General features: G+C 47.0%; 2 protein-coding genes across 5 annotated transcripts in view; both read left to right on the top strand.

The window, feature by feature from the left end:
• Positions 1-22,816, top strand: part of Atp2b4 (ATPase plasma membrane Ca2+ transporting 4) — a 119,195-nt gene extending 96,379 nt beyond the window's left edge. For 2 of the 4 annotated variants that reach the window (XM_045141675.1, XM_045141676.1), the window contains exons 16-21: positions 1,807-1,998; positions 2,398-2,611; positions 3,564-3,775; positions 5,808-5,915; positions 8,017-8,193; positions 18,398-22,816. In XM_045141675.1, coding sequence (XP_044997610.1) covers positions 1,807-1,998; positions 2,398-2,611; positions 3,564-3,775; positions 5,808-5,915; positions 8,017-8,193; positions 18,398-18,706 — 1,212 coding nt within the window. In that variant the 3' untranslated portion in view covers positions 18,707-22,816. Of the gene's footprint in view, positions 1-1,806; positions 1,999-2,397; positions 2,612-3,563; positions 3,776-5,807; positions 5,916-8,016; positions 8,194-11,987; positions 12,160-18,397 lie in introns of all 4 variants that reach the window. The other 2 variants (XM_045141678.1, XM_045141677.1) reach the window with 2 other exon arrangements.
• The window catches only part of LOC123458538 (coiled-coil domain-containing protein 102A-like), a 32,646-nt gene continuing 28,567 nt past the window's right edge, over positions 19,645-23,723 (top strand). Inside the window, exon 1 of the mRNA XM_045142732.1 lies at positions 19,645-19,712. Within this exon, the coding sequence (XP_044998667.1) occupies positions 19,645-19,712 (68 nt within the window). The remainder of the gene's footprint in view (positions 19,713-23,723) is intronic.

The raw sequence follows: 23,723 nt of genomic DNA, 5'->3' as shown, positions 1-23,723 counted from the left end.
GACATGCACTGCAATGCCAGGCAAAATTAATTACTAGAAAGTCATTTGAGCCATTTTTCTTGTATACAGTTGCATTAACAGATGGGTACTACAGTTCACATATATTTGTTTAAGTCTAACTTTATTTTCTATTTGTATAAAATAGTTCGTTCTAAAGTAAATATACAATTAACAACATAGTGTGAAGATTATGCCATAGTAGTAAGATACAAGTCACCTCCCCACGAGCTCCTGTTTACAGTGCACCGGGTGGCAGAATGGAGTTGTAAATAATTTTTTTTATCTTTGGAGACAAGATCTCAAAAATGTTGACCAGGAGAACTTCAAACCGTCCACCCACCTGCCTCGGCCTCCCGAGCATTAGGACTGCAGGCGCACTGCCACGCCCTGGCCGAGGGAACTTTTGGGTGACGAAACTGAATTATAGAGACTTGTCTAGAAAATATCATTTTGCTGCAGTCTAGATAGGAAAATAATTCCACCGGGTAAGGTAAAGGGTCTACTCAAACACAGTAGAATGGATGGTAAGCTCCTGTGAGTTAAAGGAGCCGCAAGATGCATAGCAGAGCGTGGACTGGGGCCAGGCGTGGTGGTGCATGCCTGTAGCCCCAGCCCTTGGGAAAGTGTAGGCAGTGTTCAAGGCCAGCCTCACCCACATACTGAATTCAAAGCCAACCCTGGGCTTCTTAGATCCTGTCGCAAAAACAAACAAGTATGGACTGGGGGTGTTTGAGACTGTTTCACAAAGCAGCTCAGATATAATTGAGTTGAATCTTAAAGAGGTAGCATGTAAATTAATGGTGAAAGCATGTTTCAGGCTTAGCGCTGTGGTGGGGATAAAGCAGAGAATAAAAGAGAATGGGATGCAGGGGATTCAGTAGGGTTTGAGCAGAAAGCTTGCCTAAAAGCAGGTTGGGACACGAATCCATGGCCACTGTGACAGCGCGGACTGCCAGTCTAGAAAGTTTTCTGCCACTGTGTCTACTCGGCACCCTTTCATGGCTCCCCAGTGGTAGGCTTCTGAGCAAGGATAAGAACATCATGTGCCAACAGAATGCTCCTCCTCCAACGGCACTTAAGCTTCCTGCAAGGTGGCGGGGGGGGGGGGGGGGGGGGGCGGACAAGTCACACGCTGACCATGCTGGAAGGAATGGAAGAATTCGGCAGTGAAAGAAATGGAATCTGTCCCCTGCTTTTCAGTTAGCTTCCAAGGAGAGGAGACTAGGAAGGCAGGCAAGAGCACTGTTCAAAGATGACTAATCTGCCCAGGTAGACGCAGGAGTCCAGCAGTGCCTCCAAGCCCCAGGTCTGATGGTCTCTTTTCTCCTGCCAGGCAACCGTGTCCTTTGGTCCTTCTTCCCACTGCAGTAGCCCAACACAGGCTTACTACATCAGCTGCATACACACCACTGCTCCCTTCTCTGTGAATTGTGCAGCACAGCATTTTCAACCACAAATCCCTTCAGAACAAAGGGACAGGGAAGGAGTGTGCATTACATGCGCATGTACATCTTATGTGTGCCTGCGAGAACTATGGAAAGGGGCTAAAAGAGTGTGGCCCTTCTAGTGGCCGCTTTATGGAAGTCCTGTCTATTTGGAAAGATAATGAAAGAATTCTGTTAAGTCTCAGAGTGACTTTCTGTAGACGTCGTCCCGTCCCCCCCCCCCCTTCGTGGAGTGACCATGTTTTTGTCGTGTGGCTGGTGTGCCCTCTAGTGTCTGCACCTGGTTCTGAAGCCTTTCAGAGTTCAGTGTGTACGAAAATCTGCCTTGTCCGCTTACTGTCTTTCTCCTGTCTGGCCCCAGGGCATTGCAGGCACAGATGTGGCCAAGGAGGCATCAGACATCATCCTAACAGATGATAACTTCACGAGCATCGTGAAGGCAGTGATGTGGGGGCGAAACGTGTATGACAGCATCTCCAAGTTCCTACAGTTCCAGCTCACTGTCAACGTGGTGGCCGTGATTGTGGCCTTCACTGGGGCCTGTATCACACAGGTGAAGGGCTGTGGGCTGGGCTGAGATGGGAAGGATGAAACGAGGGCTGAGGAGAAGGACAAGGGTTTTCCAGTGCCGCTGGGGCACAAGCCAGGACCACCGTTCCACCTGCTTAATTGGAATGATCATGACCAGTAATTTAGCACTTTCTGTCAGCCGCTATGATGTACACTCATTGTATGTTATCTTTATGTAAAAGTAAGATCGTAAAGTAGGTACCATCATTACTGTTTTATAGCAAGGAGCCCAAGGCTTTAAAGACTAACTTTCTCAAGGTTATTCAACGAATTCGTGGTCAGATTCTGGGTAGCTGGAGCTAGACCTTCTCGGGGAAGATGGTGACTGAGGTAGGGCTGCTTTCTGCGGAAAGCTAAAAGGACTGGTCCTTTTTTCCACCAGGATTCCCCACTGAAAGCTGTGCAGATGTTGTGGGTTAACCTAATCATGGACACTTTCGCTTCCCTGGCCCTGGCTACTGAGCCCCCTACTGCTTCTCTGTTAAGACGCCGCCCCTATGGCCGGAATAAGCCTCTGATCTCGCGTACTATGATGAAGAACATCCTGGGCCACGCAGTCTATCAGCTCACAATCATCTTTCTCCTTGTCTTTGCTGGTGAGCCATAGTGGGAGGCGGGAGGGGGGGCAGCTGCTGTGTGCTAGACCCAGGGACCTCTAGAGAATGGCCCTAGGACAAGAGGTAGCGGAGAACCAGTGGAATGCGGACAGGCATGACAGCCGCTTCACCTGTGAGTGCTGCATGTGTGATTGCTGTACATGCCTGCAACTGACATAGCTTCCTACCGTGCCCCGCTGTGCCCCACTGCAAAAAAGCAAACACTGAAGGGGCCAGCCGAGAGACAAGATCAGATGGGTTGATACCAAAGCTAACATTTAAAATATTTCATTTAGCCAGGTGTGGTGACACAGCACTCGGGAGACAGAGGCAGGAGGATCACCATGAGTTCTAGGCCACCCTGAGACTACATAGTCAATTCCAGGTCAGCCTGGGCTAGAGCAAGACCCTACCTCGAAAAAAATATATATATATAATATGTTGATAATAATTTTATTTGGAAAGAAATAAGCTGGGCTGGAGAGATGGCCCAGTGGTTAAGGTGCTTGCCTGCAATGCCTAACCTCCCGAGTTCTATTCCCCAATACCTATGTAAAGCCAGATTCATAAAGTGATGCATGCATCTGGAGTTCGTTTGCAATGGCTAGAGGCCCGTGCACACCTTCTTTCACTCTTTCTCCATCCCTCCCTCCTTGCAAATAAATAAATATTTTAAAAAGAAAGAAAGAAATTATTTGGTGACTAGTGCAACTCGGAAACTGACAAATCAGATACTGTAAAAAAAAAAAAATTGTGTGCTGGCGTGGTGGTGCACGACTTTAATCCCAGCACTCAGGAAGCAGAGGTAGGAGGATTGCTGTGAGTTAAGGACACCATGAGACTCCATAGAACAGATAATATAATGGCCAGAAGCCACCAGCAAGGCTGTCCCAGCATACTCTGAGCCCTAGTTCACACTGTTATCCTCCAATGCTTGTTCTGTCGCCACTAGGAGAGAAGTTGTTTGACATTGATAGTGGGAGGAAGGCGCCTCTCCATGCACCACCCAGCCAGCACTATACAATCGTTTTCAACACCTTCGTGCTGATGCAGCTCTTCAACGAAATCAACTCACGAAAGATCCACGGCGAGAAGAATGTCTTTGCCGGCATCTACCGCAATGCCATCTTCTGCTCTGTAGTTTTGGGCACATTCATCTGCCAGGTGAGTTCTGTGTGGAGTTGGGGTAGAAGGGCTGGGAAGATGAAGGGTAGCAGGTGGAGACCAAGAAGAGGAGCAAGGGAATTACGGGACCAAGGTGTGAGTGAACACTTGGAGTTCCCAGTTAGATTCTGTTTTTCTATTTACACCTCGCTCAAGAATTGACCCCAGTGCAAGGCGGCATGTTGATTGCTGATATGGCTTGTGGAACTCTTAATGGTCTTTCTAAATATACAGAAGTCCTATAAAGTAAGGAAGAGGAGGGTCACTCTCTTCAGACCTCTTTCTGTGCCTCCTGCCAGCATATAAGAAATCTATGTGCACGTGTAATGTAGGCTCCCTCCCTGCCCTGACCCCCTTGTTCTGAAGGGACTTGTGGTTGAAAATACCATACAATTCAGAGGAGAAGCAATATGTAGCTGTTGTGGTAAGCCTGGTTTGGGCTGTTGTGGTGGGAACTGGAGTCAAGGGCATGGTTGCCTGGACCTTATGTTAGTCATCAGTAGTCATAGTGACTACATGTGACTCCACCCCATCACAGAGTGCTCTATAAAAACTGTCTTGTCTTGAAGAAATGGCTTAGTGGTTAAGGCGCTTGCCTACAAAGCCAAAGGACCCAGGTTCAACTCCCCAGTATCCACATAAACCAGATGCACAAGGGGGCACACCATCTGGAGTTGGTTAGCAGTGACTAAAGGCCCTGGCATACTCATTCTCTCTCTTTCTCTCTCCCTCTCTCTCTCTTTATCTCTCTCCCCCCTCTTCCCCCTGCCTATTTATCACTCTCTCAAATAAATAAAGAAAAATAAAAAATATTTTTAAATGTCTGATCTGTGATGATGGCTCAGCAGTTCAAGGTACTTGCTTGCAGTCTTTTATTTTAATGGGCATGCCAGGGCCTCCTGCAAATGCAAATGAACTCCAGATGTGTGCGCCCCTTGTGCATCTGGCTAACGTGGTTTCTGGGGAATCAAACCTGGGTCCTTTGGCTTTGCAGGCAAACTCCTTAACCACTAAGCCAGCCCTGTAGTCTTTAAAAAAACATTTTTTTTTATTTATTTGAGAGAGAGGCAGATAGAGAGAGAATGTGTGCTCCAGCGCCTCCAGTCACTTTAAACAAACTCCAGATGTATGAACTACCTTATGCATCTGGCTATATGTGGGTATTGGGGAATCGAACCTGGGTTCTTTGGCTTTTCCAACAATCACCTTAACCACTAAGCCATCTCTCCAGTCCCTCTTTTTTTTTAAGAGTATTTTTTAAACATTTTAAAATATTTTATTCTGGGCTAGAGCAAGACCCTACCCTGAAAAACTAAATGTGTGTGTGTGTGTGTGTGTGTGTGTTTGTGTGTGTGTGTGTACACATATACATACACATACACACATATAAATATATATATATATATATACACACACATATAAATTTTTAAGTGCAAGAGAGAATGGGTGTGCCAGGACATCTAGCTGCTGCTGGCATCTGGCTTTACATGGGTACTCGGGAATTGAACCTGGGTTATTAGGCTTTGCACGCGAGCATCCTAATTGCTGAGCCATCTCTCCAGCCACCATACATACTCTCTTTCTGTCTGACTCTCTCTCTCTCTGTCAAATGAATAAATAAGTATTTTTAAATTACATTTTAGGACTGGAGGGATGGCTTAGCTGTTAAGGCGCTTGCCTGTGAAGCCTAAGGACCCAAGTTTGATTCTCCAGGTCCCATGTAAGCCAGATACACACGGTTGCACATGCATCTGGAGTTCATTTGTAGTGACTGGAGGCCCTGACGTGCTTATTCTCTCCCTCTCTTTCTCTCTCTACTTTTCTCTCTCTGTATCTCAAATTTAAAAATTACATTTTAAAAACTGTGTCTGCCTTCCGCCTCCACCTCTAGATTTCTGCTTTCCCATACACCAGCAAGGAAATGAGGACTTATACCACAAGGACCCTGGGCAGGGGGCACCATGGCATCAGTGGCCTTGGCAGGTAGGCTAACTTCCTGTGAGTTACCTCCCTGCCTTTTGATTTGTTCCAGATCTTCATTGTGGAATTCGGGGGCAAGCCCTTCAGTTGTACACCGCTCAGCCTGGCCCAGTGGCTGTGGTGTATCTTCATTGGGATTGGAGAACTTCTGTGGGGCCAGGTGAGTGTGGCGGGTCCCCTTTGCTGTGTGAGTTGGGTCAAGCAACTGCAGAGCACCAGCTTCTTGTCTTCACTGTCTCCCTTCCCATCTCCCCCCTTCCACACTTGCAATTGACCACTTCCTTTTCTTCAGAACTTTAGGTCTGTTTTCTGCCTACCTGGAGGCTGCAAAATGCTAGTTTTACCAAGGCAAGAGAGGAGCTTTTCAATGGGATTTGGCTTTAAAAAAAAAAAAAAAAAAAAGTTATCTTAGAAGTAGAAGCATTCCCAGAACACATGTCATTCTAATGAAGCAACAGTGTGGCCAAGACCACCTGACTACTAAAGTCAGGGCTTCCCAGCCTCTTCTGCCCTTCATCATGGCTCCATCTCATTAAATGTCCAACTCTCAATGGAGATAAATTAGAGCTTCAAGCTCGTTTGTATTTTTTTGTTGTTGTTGTTCATTCGTTTTTAGTAACTTATTTATTTGAGAGAAAGAATGGGTGCACCAGGGTCTCCAGTCACTGTAAACAATTCCAAATGCATGTGCCACCTCTGTGCATCTGGGTTATGTTGGTCCTGCGGTATCAAACTTGGATCGTTAGGCTTCACAGGCAAGCATCTTAACCACTGAGCCATCTCTCCAGCCCTAGAGCTTCAAGATCTTTACAAAAGTAGTGTGACCTGGACAGTGCTTCAGAGCACGGGCCCTGGGAGTGACTAAATGTGGATCTCAGCTCTCCTTTTCACAAGCTGAACAGCCGTGGGCAAGCCACTTAACCACTGTGTGCCTCCATATCTTCAACTTGGGATAACAGGCTCATCATTAATTGTTGTTAATTAGTAAACTGGTTACAGAAAAGTTATGACAATGTCTGGTACCTTGTAAGTATTGAATGAGTGATAGTATTAATTACAGTAATAACCAGTTTCAGTAAAGGTTCGACTCCTCCCCTACTGTCATCCTTAGCTCTGCTGTGCTTTTCTTTGCAGACCCTAAGCTTCTGCTGAAAATACATTAGTCCCCCACCAGCTGGGTGAGAGAGGCTATGACCTCACTGGCTCCAAAGAGCCCACCCTGCAACTGTAGGCTTCCCCAAGACCAGCTGGGTCTGCTTTTACACCTTCTAGATGTGTTCCTGATGAGTTCTGATCTGACTCCTGACTACTGTCTCTCTCCCTTGCTCTGTTTGCTAAAGTCTCCTAACTGGCAGGTCCCTAAAGAAATCTTACACTCGAAGCTTGTGTATTTTATCTACTACTTGAAACTGTCTTTAGAGTCTGGCCTGACCTGTGGCTCTGTGGCATTGATCTCATAGCAACTCCCCCCAGTATCCCAAAGCAGAGATTTAACTCTTCCCATCCCAGACCACTTGGCATCATGACGACAGCCTTGGAAGTTCCTCCAGTCCACCTGGGCCCTGTCTGCCATCACCTTGCTTGTCAATGAGAACTCACTGATGTTTGGAGTTCACCCAGGGACGTATTTTGAACTGCATGGCCAACCTACCACTGCATGTCTTTTGATAATACCAACGTGCCCTTCTTTCATAGCCCATCGCACTCAATTCTCCACCCCAAGCCCCCGCCCCTTGCCAAGAAACCTTTACTGTCCTTTCACTATCATCTTACAGTACCAGGGCTGCTTTCTATAAGGTGACAAGAAGGGACTCATTGTCTTCTAACTCCTTTTTCTGCACCACCACCCCCCCCACTTTGGTCACAAGGAATGTCCAGTGTGACCATCTTCTCCCAGCTATATCTGCCCTGGCTCCTGCTCTTCCTGCTGCTGCTTCCTGCCCTGTGCCCAGCATTAGAGTTCTGTTTCCCTTAAGAGACTTGTAGCCCGATAAGAGGGAAGAACTGAGACAGTGAGGCACATGGCTAGCGGAAGCTAGACTGTAAGTTCTCCTCTGTGTCCGTGAGTGCCGGCTCTTCCTCAGAGCTGGAAGCCGGTGCTCGCTGGGAACGCTGCTGAACAGACTGCTGTTCCTCACTGTGGTCCTGGCAGGGAGAGCCCGAGGGCAAAGGATCTTCCCAAGAGCCTGACCCGGATACCCGGACTAACAGCTCTTCTCCCCCCATTCTTCTGGCCCCGCTCTTGCCCCATCTGCCCTCAGATCATCTCTGCGATACCTACCCAGTCTCTGAAGTTCCTAAAGGAAGCTGGCCATGGCACTACCAAGGAAGAGATCAACAAGGATGCTGAGGGCATGGACGAGATTGACCTCGCAGAGATGGAGCTGCGCCGAGGCCAGATCCTCTGGTTCCGTGGCCTGAACCGGATCCAGACTCAGGTACTCCATGATGGCTTGTCCTCTCATGAGGAGAAGTCTCCCTATCCTGGGAGGATGGGAGGGCAGCAGTTCCTGGCAGCCAGCATCCCTAACCCCTTCCAGGACTCCTCTGTTTTGGAGTTGTCAACAGACCAGACTATGGGCCATTGCCACAGAGTCCCTCAGATGTGATCAACCCTACAGCCCACACTCCAGGCCGGTTAGCTGGGCAAGCTTCCTATTCGAAAACCAGTCTTGACCCCACAGCGGGCAGAGTGCAGTCCCTCCCTGCCCAGAGGAAAAGAGCCAGGCATGGTGGTACACATCTGTAATCCTAGCACTTGGACTCAGGCAGGAGGGTCATGAGTTTAAGGCCAATCTGAGCTCCATAAGAGACCCCATCTCTAAAATAAATATAAACAAAGAGGAAGGAATAGTTAGCATACATGTGAGGAGCCGGCATCAGCAGCAGTCACTTAATGTGACCCTCACGCTGCTGTTATGGTAACATGTGAGCTGAAGGGGTCTTTGTAAAAGAAACTCACCCTCCTATATCCTCCTCTCTTGAACTTGGAAGGTCATGCTCGGGAATCTGATGATTGTGTATAAACAGCAGTCTCTCAGTGCCTGAGTAGCCTTTGCAGAATTCAGACTTGCTTCCCCAAAAGGAAGAAGCTGTCATTTCCTCAGACCCCTTCCCATTTTAGAATTTTATTTTTTTTAATTAATTAATTTATTTATTTATTTTGTTTTTGGTTTTTTGAGGTAGGGTCTCACTCTAGCCCAGACTTGAATTCACTGTGTAGTCTCAGTGTAGCCTCAAACTCACAGAAATCCTCCTACCTCTTCCTCCCAAGTGCTGGGATCAAAGGCATGCGCCACCACGCCCGGCCCATCTTAGAATTTCTGAAATATAGTAGAAGCTGCTCTTAAGAACCCTGCTGATAGCCCAGAGTAACTTCTTTTTACTCTCCACGCACCAGTTGTAACTGCCTTCTAGGTGAGTGGGCTGGCCAAGGTCCATTCTGCTTCCGCCCCACACACCTGTATTGTTTTATTCCCAAAATTCCCCATCTGAGTAAACCATTGACTCCCAAGTTCTCATGGGTGCTCTTAGAGCATGGGCCTATTGCTACCTTCTTATCAGATGGAGATCCTCACAATAGTTCATTCTCAAAAATTGGCCTTGAACACTGGGCGTGGTGGCACACACCTTTATTCCCAACATTTGGGAAGCAGAAGTAGGAGGATCACTTTGAGTTGGAGGCCAGCCTGAGACTACATAGTGAATTCCAGGTCAACCTGGGCTAGAGCAAGACTACCTCAGGGCAAAAAAATAACAAAAGAGAACAAAACTTGGCTTTGCAGATGGTTTAGAAAATTGTCTGGCCACCCTCACCTCTTTGGTGTAAAGGGAAACAAGTGAATGAACTTAATCTGATAGGAACTCCCTTCCCCGAGGCAAGACATCGGATGGAAAGTTGGGGAAAGCTCTAGGTGAAGGAAACCTGGGGCTCCTTTCCCCTCAAATTCCTCCTCCCGGGAAGGGAATGGAAGTGGGACCTGCGCAGACTGCTTCATGGTGTCAAGGCCACACATCCGCCCACCCGACCCAGAGTCTCTCTGGTGACCATAGGGCCTGGTGCCTTGGCTCCCATCTGTCAAGCCCAGTGCTGTCTTTTGAGTCTGCTCTTTCCAAAATAACCTCTTTGCTTTTCTTCCCTCAGGATGACCTGCCTCCTCTTCTACCATGTGAATTTTTTTTATTTCTTCCTGGCCAGGATCTCTCCTTCCAGTGCCTCCTTGCCAGTCTTCTTTCCTGGGGTCAGGCAGAGATTCACAGGTCTTCTCTCCCCACAGTGGCAATGACCATCCCTCCACTGTGTTCCTCTGTTTGATTTCACTGCAGAGTTTAGATACTGTTTTCCCAGCTAAAGCATGAGCAGTCAGGTCAAAACCGCATTAAAGCCTAAACATGAGGCAAGGCATGGTGGTACATGTGTGTAAGCACGGTACTCAGGAGGCTGAGGTAATAGGATTACTAGTTCAAGGCCAGCCTGGACTACTTAGCTACACCCTGCCTTTAAAGCAAACAAAAGCCTAAATTTAGGCACCAAAAGCAACCTATTAAAGATGTCACAAGGGCCAGGCGTGGTGGCTCACTCTTTTAATCCTTGGCTGCGGGAAGAGGATTGCTATAAGTTTGAGGCCAGACTGACTACATAGTGAATTCCAGGTCAGCCTGGGCTAGCATTGGAAAAGAAAAGAAAAAGAAAATATGTCACTGACCAGATAAACCAATGGCATTGCAATATCTGATTGTGAACAAATGAGGCTGGGGATACTAACTGCCTCCTGGACTCCTGAAGCCCACCCCTGGCCTCAACTACTCAGGCTCACCAGGGTCCTTACAACCCCCTGGCCATCTGACAGCTGATCCTCTTGTTAGTCTCTTTCCCCATGGGTGGTAGGTGTGGTCAAGTTGTTGCCCCGTCCTGACTGGAATGCTGCTTTCCCTGCACTTGTCCCCTCACCTTTACCCTTTAGTTTGGGGGAGGCAAAACCACTAGAAAGGAGATATTTGAGGAATTTTAAGGGCTGGTATCTTGGAAAAGTAAGCCCGGGGTCCAATTTCATTGTGAAGGTTAGACCTTCTAACCCTGTGAGCACCAAGGCAGGTGTTTCTGTAGCCCCTTTTTCATGGAGCCAGAGCCCCCCCCCCCCAGTGCAGCCCCTTGCCGTCTGTGGATTTGGGCTCCACCATCCATGGGAACCGAACAGTGTACAGTATGAAGAAAGGGTGTTGCTTTAGCTCCATCTTTGGTATAAACGACTCCTATGTTTACTTCATGGCTTCTCAAGCCCGCACCTGTTTTCCCATTATCTCCTGGGCATGAAGTCAGAGTAGTAGGTCAGCTCCTTTCCTGCCCTCTGAGGGCATTTCTAGAGGATTCCAGGCAGATCTGTAAAGATAAAGGAATTTCTTTTGATTTGTCCCTTATTCCTTAGGGATCAGGAAAAGAATAGTAGGTTGATTGAAGTCCCAGGTCACAGCCATTGCTGGAAAAGGAATGGCACGTTGAACACCGAAGTCTGGTGGACAGGAAGGCGGGAGCTGAGCCGCCCACCACGGGCACCACCAGCCCTGCGGTCTGCTCACCTGCTCCAGCTGCTGAGTTACGCCCAGCAGCCCTGCCAGACCTGAGTGCGGTGTAGAGGCATTTTCTCCAGCGGGCATGGGCAGCAGGTTCATGAGCGCCACCGCAGCCAGAGTAGACACCTCATCCAAGCAAAGTGGCTCACAGTGCAGTGACCTTTCTGCCAAGGCCACCCTTGTATGGGCTGCTGTGCTATCCTGCCTGCCTTTTCTTTAAACATATGAGTTATTTTCCTGGAAAAAAAAAATCTGAAAAAATAGGACCTTGATGTAATTGGTTGAGAGATTCTTGAGCCATGCAGCTCAGTACTAGCAGTTGGTGTTCAGCATCTCAAGTTCCCACCTTCTTTTGAGGACAGGTCACAACAGGGAATAAGCCTCTAGCCTCTGCCTACACTTTAAAGTCCCTTAACACCTGTCCACCTAAAGAGAAAGTTGATTGTGTCTGGATGTCTGGACTGTGAGGCAAATTGTTCCTTAAATGAAGATCTGAAGTACAGTTAATGTTTCCCCCTCTCCCTCCATGGCTGTGGGTACGAAGGAACCTCTCTCGCTCTCTCGCCTCCTCTCCTTGCCCTCCATGACCCTACCTACATTCCTGTCCTTCCCTTCTCTCTGACTGTGGAGCAAAGCTGTCTCACTCTCTGATTCTTTGCAGATCGAAGTAATTAACACATTCCAGACGGGAGCCTCTGTTAAGGGAGTCCTAAAGCGACAGAGCATGGCTCAACACCTTGATGTAAAACTGGCTCCTAGCTCATCTTACGCAACAGTTGCGCCAGTCAAATCCTCCCCCTCCACCTCTGCTGCTGTTTCATCTCCCGTGGGCAGTGAGTGACAGTCTGTTATGATGCATGATTTGCTAAAACGACCACAACAGAGCACGTGGCATCCACTTTAACCAACCATGGTTACTTTTCTTTTTGGTTTTCCCTTTCATCTTTTGACTTAAAGGAAGAAAAGACAAAAATCCCCTTCTAAAACCAGGCTATGTGCCCTTTTTTTTTCAATGTTGGAAAGCAATTAAACCTTCACTGGTTTATACCCAACATTCCTTTTTTCTGATTTCTCCTTTGCATTGCTTGTTTCTTCCTTTTCTTGAGATTTTTATGGTTGGTTTGTTTTGCTTTGCCTATTTTTTTGTTTTGTTTTTATTTGTTTATGGGTTGTTGTTTTTTTTTTTTTTAATGTGTTTGAGCAGTTGCTATTTCTCTTGACTTCTGCTTCTCAGAGTCTAAAAACTCCATCTCCTCAGAACAGATGTGAGGTTAGTCCCAGCAAAAACGGGGACTCCCTTTACTTGGGGGCAATTTTGAGATCTCCTAAAGAAAGGTAGGAAGGGAGCTTTAGCCCACGACTCCTTTGCCAGGATTTGACCTTTGAGCCAATACTGAGTTTGCTCAGTAGGTGTAGTCCATTTGGCTACCACTGCACTCTTAGCTGGTAATAAAAGTTGTAACTAGGTTGGAGAAAGCAAGGTTGTTCAGTTCCAAGGTAGAGGGCTGAGCAGAGACTTTAAACCAAACTCCAGTTTAAAAACTAATTTGTGGGGGGGGGGGGTGCTGGAGAGATGGATTAGCAATTAAGGCATTTGCCCGCAAAACCAAAGGACCTTGGTTTGAGTCCATAGGACCCACGTAAGCCAGATGCACAAGGTGGTGTATTTGTCTGTAGTTCATTTGCAGTGGTGGGAGGCCATGAAACACCCATTCTATCTTTCTCTCTCTCATGCTGCAATAAATAAATAAATACCTTAAAAAAAAACTAATTTGGGCTGGAGAGATGGCTTAGCAGTTACGGTGCTTGCCTGCAAAGCCTAAGGATCTATGTTCAATTCTCCATATCCCATGTAAGCCAGATGCACAAAAGTGAGCAAGCACAATTAAGGCATTTGCCTACAAAGCCAGAGGACCTTGGTTTGATCCCTAGGACCCACATAAGCCAGATGCACAAGGTGGCATATGTGTCTGTAGTTCATTTGCAGTGGTGGGAGGCCATGACACACCCATTCTATCTCTCTCTCTCTCTCTCTCTCTCTCTTATGCTGCAATAAATAAATAAATACTTTAAAAAAAACTAATTTGGGCTAGAGAGATGGCTTAGCAGTTAAGGCACTTGCCTGGAAAGCCTAAGGACCTATGTTCAATTCTCCATATCCTATGTAAGCCAGATGCACAAAAGTGAGCAAACGCAAGGTTGCACATGCCCACTAGGTGGTGCAAGGTTAAATAAATTTTAACTTTTAAAACAAAAATACTAATTCACATATGGATAGGAGAAACAGTATATGAAAGGTTCAGAGGAGCTTATTTTTTCTTCATTTACTAAAACTTTTTAGGCCTGGTATTGTTGGTGCAGACCTAAAACCCCAGTGCTGAGGAGGCTGAGACAGGAGGATTGTGAGTTCAAGGCCAGCCTGAGCTCCATAGTGAGACTGCCTCAAAAAAATATTTTTTAAATATTTATTTACTCACATGCAGAGAGAGAGAAAATAAATAAATGGGGCATGCCAGGGCCTCTAGCTACTACAAACAAATTCCAGATGCATGTACCGCTTTTGTGCATCTGGCCTTACTAGATACTGGGGAATCAAACCTGGGTTGTTAGGCTTTGTAGGCAAATGCCTGAACCACTGAGTCATCTCTCCATCCCCAACCATTATTTTTAATAGGAGTTTCTGAAGAAACAACCATTTTGTTCATCCTCTCTTTGAGTTTAGTTGTTCCACCACCAGCCCTTTGCATCTTACTGTGCACAGAAAATTTTAGGAAACCCTTTCTTGCCAACCTGCCAATTAGAATTCTGTTAGCTCTCAGTCTAAGTCCTACGCTGTCACTACTATAGTATTAAAATCTTTTTACTCCCTTCCTACTAATGGTCATTTCTCTTTCCCAAATGGGAGGCAGAAAGAGAGAGGACAGACAGAAGGGTGTCTGGTGGGGAAGGAGCACCTTTGTTGTTTCATATTTTGTGGTTATCAAATGCTTGAGTATCCAGTCCATCCCTTCCTCCCCTGTATCCAACCCACATCCCAATCTTGGGTCAAAAGTTGAAGAAAGAGTAGCTGCCTGTGGCTCATAGGATTATGAGCTAATATATTTTCCAGGCATAGATTTGGGGGGGGGGGGTATTTGTTTTGTTTTTAAGTAATCAAAAGTATTCTGGTATGAGGTTTTGTGTATAAGAAAAGTGGTAGAAACTTATACTATTTACAGATTAAGTCCAAAGACAAGAAGGAGGCACTGAAGAAGACTTACCTTGCAAACGTCCAAAAACCCCTCTCTCAGTCCCTCCACGTTCCTGTCTCAATCCCTTTCTTCTCATGGTTCTTCCATTCCCTCCTAAGTAGCCTCTGTCCTGCTTAACCATCCTTCCTGGATAAAAATGTTTGCTTTGAAAGTCTCAGGGCAGAAGGTGACCAAGCCAAAGACAGAGTCCGGGGGGTCTTCCAGAGGAGCTGGTAGACAGTACACCCCGCTTGACTTTAACCTGGAGGTCATGGGAGCTGCAGTCATGTATTTTAAAACCCCCTTTCCCACTCCAGAACCTCAAATGAATTCAACTGTCTGTCCCATCTCCCGAAGAGATGCCTAAGGTTTCCTCCTGGCAAGAGGCCCTACTCCTCTCTTCCTCCAGCTTCAGGAAAAGGACAGAAAAGTAGAATTCCAGCTGGGAAAGTGGCATTTTCATCTGGCTGCTCACTGAGGTCCAGAGAATAGCCTCTACACTCACACCTGATCTCAGGCCTAGCCTGCCTTGGGCTCCTGGCCATAAGGAGTTGTTCTTCAGTCAGTCATAGAGGACATATTTCCCAGAGAAATGATTTTTAAACTTCCTGCTTCTAGTTTTTTAAATTACTGGATATTTTGTCACAACAATATATTATAAAAAGTTTATTTGGGGGCTAGAGGGATGGTTTAGTGGTTAAGACACTTGCCTGCGAAGCTAAAGGACTTAGGTTTGATTCCCCAGGACCCGTGTAAGCCAGATGCAGAAGGTGGCACATGTATCTGGAGTTCATTTGCAATGGCTGGAGGTCCTGACATGCCCATTCTCTCTCTATCTGCCCCCCTTCAAATAAAAATAAAAAGATTTTTTTTTAAATATTTTTTTGTTCATTTTTTTATTTATTTATCTGAGAGTGACAGACACAGAGAGAAAGACAGGTAGAGGGAGAGAGAGAGAATGGGCGCACCAGGGCTTCCAGCCTCTGCAAACGAACTCCAGACGTGTGCGCCCCCTTGTGCATCTGGCTAACGTGGGACCTGGGGAACCGAGCCTCGAACCGGGGTCCTTAGGCTTCACAGGCAAGCGCTTAACCGCTAAGCCATCTCTCCAGCCCAAAAATAAAAAGATATTTTTAAAAATACTTTAAGAGCTGGCGACCTAGCTTAGCAATTAAGGCACTTGTCTGCGAAGCCTAAGAACTCATGTTCAAATCTCCAGGTCCCATGTAAGCCAAACACACAGTGACGCAAGAAAGTGTGGTGATGTAGGACTCCTGAGGCATTTTCAATCTCAGGAGCAGATGAAAATACTATATTCCAGGACCTACCAGGGAGGGCTGGCTTCAGACCTGTCTCCTACTCACTGTATCTGAACCAGGGCCAAGAGGAGAGGCATTGAGTTGGGTTCAACTTAAAGTTTTCTTGCTCCAAGATTTGATGTAGACCAGAACTTAGGACCACCTGAAGATTAGATGGAGCCTCCATTCTATCTGGTGGCACCTAGATTGGAGCAAAGGCATCCTGACTGATAAAGACAGAAATTGAGCCCGCGCTGTCTGTTCCACAAGGTTCCAAATGTCTTGATTCCTCTTAGCCCCAGTATGTGAGCTAATACTTTTGAATTCTAAGCTCTGAGCATGGTAGGTCTACAGACTATGGAGGAAAGGGGCCAGGTAGGAAAAGCCTCAGCCAGCAAAGCGTCCCCTCCCCCATCCCTTCCACCTCCATCTCCAGAGAAGAGCAACCAGCCCTTCTGCTGGTGAGGCTGTTGTAGGTGGCATTGTAGTTGCCTTCTCACTGCTGGAACGAAACATGTGGCCAAGAGGGGGGAGAGTTTATTTTGGCTTACAGACTCAGGGAGAAGCTCCATGAGGCAGGGAAAACCTACAGCATGAGCAGAGGCTGGTCATCACTTCGTGGATAGCAGCAGTGTGTCAAACACTGGCAAGGGGAAGCTGGCTCTAACACCCATACGCCTGCCCCGAACAATACACCTCCTGCAAAGCGCCAGTTCCCAAATTGCCATCAGCTGGGGACCTAGCATTCAGAGCATGTGAGGTTTGGTTTTGTTTTTTTAAATTTTTTTTTGTTCATTTTTATTTATTTACTTGAGAGTGACAGAGAGAGAAAGAGGCAGATAGAGAGAGAGAGAGAGAGAGAGAGAATGGGCGCGCCAGGGCCTCCAGCCACTGCAAACAAACTCCAGACACGTGCGCCCCCTTGTGCACCTGGCTAAAGTGGGACCTGGGGAACCGAGCCTCGAACCGGGGTCCTTAGACTTCACAGGCAAGCGCTTAACCACTAAGCCATCTCTGCAGCCCAGCACATGCGTTTTTGAGGCAGCACCGCTAAGGCTCTATACAGTGATAGGAAGCATGAGGACAGGAGATCCAGTGACTCTCTACGTGCTCTCACTGCTACCTCTACCTTCTTGCCTCCTCTCTAAGAATGCACACACACATCTATATATATATTTTTGCTTAAACAATGAAGAAATGAAAGAGACACTTTTTCCCCAGCATTCGTGACTCCTTCCCAGCCTCCTTCCCTACCTTGATGACATTTTCCCATATAACTCCTTTCTGAGGGAAGAATTTTTGCTCAAGACCAGGACTGACCACTTCTCCCAAACAAAAGCTATCCAGAAGCCACTTCCTTTCCCTGGCCAGTCTTTCTGGTATCCAACTCTCCCCAGCACCTGCTCCAGTTCTGCCAACCTGCAGTTCAGAAACCCAAGACTGCCAAAAAGAGCTGGTGCCTCTGGGTGTGGACAGCTGCTCCCAGGGACTGATGATGACCCTCAGTTCTCTCCTCCAGCCTTCTGGGCTGAATCCCTTTGTGCGTAGAGCCGACACTGACACAGGGTGATGCATTGCCCTAGTGTTTCCTGTCTTTATCCTTTTCAACTCAGAGAGGCTGGTTTGGAGCCTGCCTCCTGGTCCTGGTGTTTCTCCCTCTCCACATAAGGCCATGATCTTCACAATTTGGAAACAGCTGGACACAGCGGCCTGATTGGGCGCCATCATTGTGCGTCAGACATGGGCGTGCACTTGAGTTGTGAGCGCCAGGTCTTCCCAAGTTGGCAGGGAAAGGCATCTTTAGACCACCTGTGCTTTATCCACATCTTCTTGGGGAGGGGATGGGTTGCTGCTTTTTGTGGGGGAAGGGACACAGTGGAGGTTGTGAGATGGAAATCCATGCATGCCTTCTGACCTAAGAGGTAGTTATTCCGTTGTGGAATTTTCTTTTCTTGCATGCTGCAGAATGAAGATTGGTTTGTCTGCCTGGCTGCACAATATCCACAGTCACCCGTCACCCAGTGTGTATCATGTGCAAATTGGTGTTTGTTGGCTCTTTTGAGGATTTTAAACAGAGAACAAAACCTGGATGTATAATTTTCCCATTGCACATTCACAAGAGTTTGCCTCAACACAGAAATCCACTTGTGTGACTCATCTAAGTGTGGCTGTTAATGCGCACCTCATCCCAAGGTCCCGCCCTCCATCCAAAAGAACTAATGAATGTATTTCCTGTTTCATTCGGAGAGTGGATTGTTTGGGAATGCCGACTTTGCTCGAGGTTTCTCCTTCCTTGAATGCAACTTCTGAAATTTCCTAGTTGTTTGCCATCACTCACGCCTCCCCCTTACCCCCCCCATGCTTGAACTGTGAGCCATGTGATATTTCCGGCACCCCATAATTTCTTCGTACGTGTTCGGTCTGGGTTGTTGAGCTGTCACATTTTGTAGTTGCTGTTTTGTTTCTCTCCTCAAACCTGCCTCGTTCTGCTGTGCAAGTCTCACCTCCCTCTCTTCTCATCCTTTTCCCTTCCCCTGCTGTAGATCAAAGTGGTCAAAGTGTTCCATAGTTCCCGCCATGAAGCCTTGCAAAAATCCAAGAACCAAGACTCCATCCACAACTTCATGGCTCACCCTGAATTCGCCATAGAGGAGGAGATGCCACGAACACCATTCCTGGATGAGCGAGAGGAAGATGTGACAGCTTCTACCACGGGGACTAGGGTGCTCCTGTTGGATGGTGAGGCCACCCCATGCGCTAACAAAAACAACAACGCTGTGGACTGCGACCAGGTGCACCCCGCCACCTCCCACCCAGACAGCCCTCTACAAAGCCTGGAGACATCAGTCTGAACTTCCGTCCTCTGACTCCCATCCCTGCTTTCCCGGTTTCTTTCGATCTGCCCCATCTCTGAGGTGAAGATGGGACTTGTCACCGTCATGTCAGCTGCTCCCGAGTGTGTGAGAGCCCCCACCTGACCATGAAGAAAAAGAACCTACAAGGGTTTCAACTTAAACTTGCGATGGGGTTTGTAGCAGGACCCAATCAAACCCCAGGCAGGTAATGATAGAATCTACTTTTTAGGTATATCTGTTGTCATTTAAAAAAAAAATGATGACAATCCTCCTGGCATCACCCAACCCAAATGCTTTACAGTGTTTGTACATATTTTGCCACCTCCTGACTTGAGGATTTTATCCTGAGTCTCTACCACTGACAAGCCAGGCTATGGGTTCAGAGAGAGAAACACTACCAGCGCAGTGTGATGGAGCAGGGGTGACGTGTAAAATCAGCCAGTAGAGTGATGGTTCTTAGAACAATTTTTTTCTGTTGTGAAAACTTATACCTGAAAGCCTGTAGCTCTTTGTGCCCCTCAGTCCGACCTCCCCAAAGTTCTTTTGGTATTGTCTCTCCCTTACCTTCCCTCCCTTTACTTTGTTTAAGTTGTGATAATTAAGAGACTAGAAAGGACATGGACAAGTTTTCTTTTACTCCTTCTGACTCCACTAGAACCTTTAACTCCATTCTAGAGGCAGACCGTTTTCTTTGCTAAAAAGGGTCTTTTTGAAGCAAATAAAAGCTGTAAAATGGTTCCCTCTTCTTGCCAGGCTAGCTTGTACTTCTAACCTGCCGTCTTGCAAGGCGTGGAGGGTGTCTAAGTGCCAGGAGTCCAGCCTTGACCATGACACTTGCGTATGAGCGGCAGTTTTTACCATAGGTCTGAGCTTCCTCCTGTCCCTTAAGTGGTAGCACGAAAAGAATGGGCTATGGCCTTGCCTCCTAGCTGGGCATGACGCTTCAGGACCGGTCACCAGCACGCCCAGGACAAGACAGCTCCCTGGAGCAGACCCCGACAGGGTAAATACTGCTTTCAAAGCCATCTGCCAAGGCTCTCCCAGGGCAGGAGCTGCTTATTAGGGGGGTGAGTGTTGAAAAGCCTTTGGAGCGACTAAAGATCCATTCCAGCAAGATCCGAAACACCACCCTGCAGGCACCAGAGACCCTCAGCTTAGGTGCACACATTCTAGCCTCACATTCTCTCCGCTGTTCCTAATTCTGCTCTTTATTGTGTCCCAACATGTACCCTCCCTAAGAAGGCCCCAGCCTTTTGCAAACATTTCGCATTTGAAAATACATATCCACTGGGGCGGCCTCCCTGACGTGTGTGCTGATTCCAGGAGCTCAAAGCCCTCCCTGGCCCGCTCCCACCTCCTCTCCCCTAGCCCTGCCCCAGCAGCCTTCTCCAGCAGCGGCTCTGCGGCCACCCAGGGAAGCCCGTGCCTTTTTGCCCTCCACACTGCCCAAAGCAGCCCCTGCCCACCCGCCTCTCCACAGTTGGGGACTTTCCCAGGAGACGACTTCTTTTTTTTAAGTGTTCCTTACTGGGACAAGGGGGAGCCGCGTTTGCAGGTGCTGCATCCGTACCCCTGCTCTGCTGACTTAAGCTCTCCTGTGCAGACAGAGCTGATACCTGTCCCCATGTCCTGTCTCCCATTAGACCAGTGAAGCCTGCCCTCCCTTCCTAGAGTGTTAGAGGAAGAAGAGGGAGTGGGAAGCTAATATTAATAACTGCCAAATTTCTACCTGGGAGAAGGTGGCAGCCTGAGCCTGCCCACTTCAACCTGCTCTACAGCCGTCTCCCTTGCCTCTTCTTCTGAGCTGTGCGAGGTCACTGCAGAATCCATCATTGCAGGAAATAGGAGACCAGCTTTGGTTTGGGTTTCGTGAGGGTTTCATGCTTCGGCAATCTTTTCTCTGTCTTAAATATTCATGGGGGAGGGAAAACAGCTCACCCAAGGTATTAGGTGTTCAAGTAGATATTTATGAAATACTTTGAGAGATTTAATTCTCACGTCAACACTTTTATTACCTCAGACCATTTGTAAAAAGCAAGCCAATAACAAGCTTTGAAGGCCATTTTAGAATTTTTGCTCCCAAAAGACTCTTGTGGTGCCTGGCAGGTTACTCCTGAGGGCTCTGTCTACTTTTTCAAACAGGCTTTTTTGTGTGTTCTAGTTTTCATAGTAAGAGAGAAAATATAGAAATATTATGCAAAAATATAGTTTTCTTTAGATCAGAAACTGATATTTTTGAGTCAGCCATATATATTTTGTTTAAAGGATTTAAAATAAAATGCCCTCATGTAATATCGTGGAAGGGAGCACATAACCAGCTTTTCAACATGACAGGTGACTTAATATATTTGTAATTGGTTTAAAAACCAATATACCATACTTCCTTTCTCCAAACAGCCATCTTTGTACTTAGGGGGAAAATTGTTGGGTTATAGACTTTTTTAATATAAATTTTGTTGATATGGAATTTAAGTTCCAGTGTTTCTGTGCATATGCTTTTTATATATAAGTTTTTTTTTTTTAATTCCGTTTCAGTGACCCAGCGGGCAGTGAGTAACTATGACATATAAGTTACTAACACTTTCCCCAAAATGGTGCTTTGGAGTTGAAAAGGGTCTGATGGGAAGGAGAAACTCTTGTTCTAGAATCCTCTCTTGGTAAACCTAGAAAAGCTCGTAGCAAACTGCAAGTAATGATGAAATGCAGGGGGTGTCCTCCAAGAGATGGACCACCAGGCTTTCTGGTAAGTAGCGGTGAGGATCAGTTGGCGTTTCATTTCTGGAGGAATTAGCTGGCAAACTGAGACCAGAGACGGCTTCTGTTGCTCTGTTAGGGTACTGACTCGGGCTTTGCGTTTTATATGGTTCTTACACTTCCTGTACCCCTTAGAGTTTTCCATTAGTGAGTTTTTATGCATGATTCTGATTTGTGACTCCTTCCCTCCCCTAGAAAGGTTTTGTGCAATACAACAGAGCTCCAAATGGGGGGAAACACTGGCTGGCTGTAGCTCTGCGTGGCAGCCTGGGAGCTAGGTCCTCCTCATAGGCATCGTCCTCTAAAGCGATTCTCCCATTCCAAAAGGTGTAAGAGAGCAGACAGAATCCCTCTGGGCACTTGTGGATTTCTCAGGGTTGGGATGTCTTTTTTTCCCTTCCAGCTTCAGGGGAGATTTGCACAGGTCAGTCTGAGCAATTACCTCACTGCCCAAAACCCAGAGGGGCATGGCAAGCTCCAATGGGCCGGCTAATCCCTTCTACACCCCTTCCCATCTTTCCTGTTCCCCTCACCCTGCAATTGAAGCTACCCATAGCACTACCCTGGTGTGCACACTTTCTCACCTTTTGTGTCTAAGGACCACCCTGTGGCATTGGTGGGGACGGGCACTCATAAATTGCTATTCTAAAGCCATTCCAGCCTCTTCCTCAGAATAGACCAGACCCCCTTCCATTTAGCTCAGTGCCAGAACTTTTGTCTTCCCAGTTCTGCAGTTAGGACTGCTGTCACCTTTCCTCTTAATTAGGAAAGGTAAAGGGAGGTGAGTTCCCTGCAAGTGAATATGCCTTTGGTTTGGATTTTCTCCCCATATGTATATATGCCATATGTGAATATGCCATATATATATGTGCCAAGAAATGTATCTATGTTGTTCTTTTCAACTCAGCATGCAGATAGGAATTTTGAGTTTCTTTTTCTTTTCAGTAACTAGTATAGCAAGCACTGGCATTTTTGTACAAAAAGGAAAAAAATTTAAAAAAAAGAAGGTTGACTATTGTGGTCTGCATGACAAACATGGTAATATCAAAGCAATGTATCCCCTAGTGTGTGTTACCATAACTTACAGTTCAGCTTAACAGTGCACCCAATCTGTATTTGCATTTTGATATTATTTAAGCTCTGTGTACAATGTTTTGCATGTATTTATATGGTTCTTAGGGGAAAAAATGCTATAAACTGGCAAATCTGAAATTCAAATATGTTGTTCCACTGAGACGGGAAGAAGAGGAGTTCAAAAGGGGTAATTTGTTTGGAACCAATAAAGCTTTATGCTGAAGAGCAGAAGCCCATGCTGCCATGCACTGAGAATAAAAATCCCATGCCCACTTGTAACTGCGCTGTCCTGTGTGTGTCTCCACTTTGGGGGTAATGCCACCTGGGCTGCTGGAGCTGGGAAGGCCACCGCCCCTGCCGCCCATTGGAGCAGACACGGAGCTCCACTCGTGCACTCCTTGCCCCGACAGGCCTCCCGCCAGGGCATTCTGCCCGGGCGGCCAGACCTGTTCTCTTGGAGATCGAGCTGTGCCCACCGTGGTTAGGGGTGGGCAGAGGCCACAGTCTAGGACCTGGGAAGCTATAGCCATGGGAAGGATGAGCAAGATAGTGCTCCTCTTTCCTTTTTTCTTCTTCTTCCTCCTTTCTTCTCCCTCTCCTTCCTCCTCCTCCTCCTTTTATGAAATGACATTGGACAAAATTAGGCCCCCATATAGCTTTATAGTAGCTGCTTTTCCACTGATGGTCTTCACTACCCACCTCTTCTCCCATAGTTATTTTGTTTAGGGGTGTGTGTGTGTGTGTGTGTGTACATATTTACTTATGTAAGAGAGAGAGAGTATGGGGACACCAGGGCCTCTTGCCAGTGCAAACTCTCCAGGTACATGCTCCAGGTTGCACATCTGGCTTTATGTAGGTACTGGGGAATTGAACTTGGGCCTGCAGACTTTGCAAGCAACCACTGAACCATCTCCTCACCTGTTTTTTGTTTTGTTTTATTTTTAATTTTTTATTTTACAATATATGTATTTAGGGCTGGAGAGATTGCTTAGTGGTTAAGCGCTTGCCTGTGAAGCCTAAGGACCCCAGTTCGAGGCTCCAGTCCCCAGGACCCACGTTAGCCAGATACACAAGGGGGAGCACGCATCTGGAGTTCGTTAGCAGTGGCTGGAGGCCCTGGTGCGCCCATTCTCTCTCTCTCTCTGTGTCTCTGTCTCTTTCTCTCTCTGTCACACTCAAATAAATA

Source organism: Jaculus jaculus, chromosome 1, assembly GCF_020740685.1.
Source record: "Jaculus jaculus isolate mJacJac1 chromosome 1, mJacJac1.mat.Y.cur, whole genome shotgun sequence".
Lineage (NCBI taxonomy): Eukaryota > Metazoa > Chordata > Mammalia > Rodentia > Dipodidae > Jaculus > Jaculus jaculus.
Note: the sequence above shows the minus strand (reverse complement) of the source record. Positions and strands in the feature narration are given on the sequence as shown.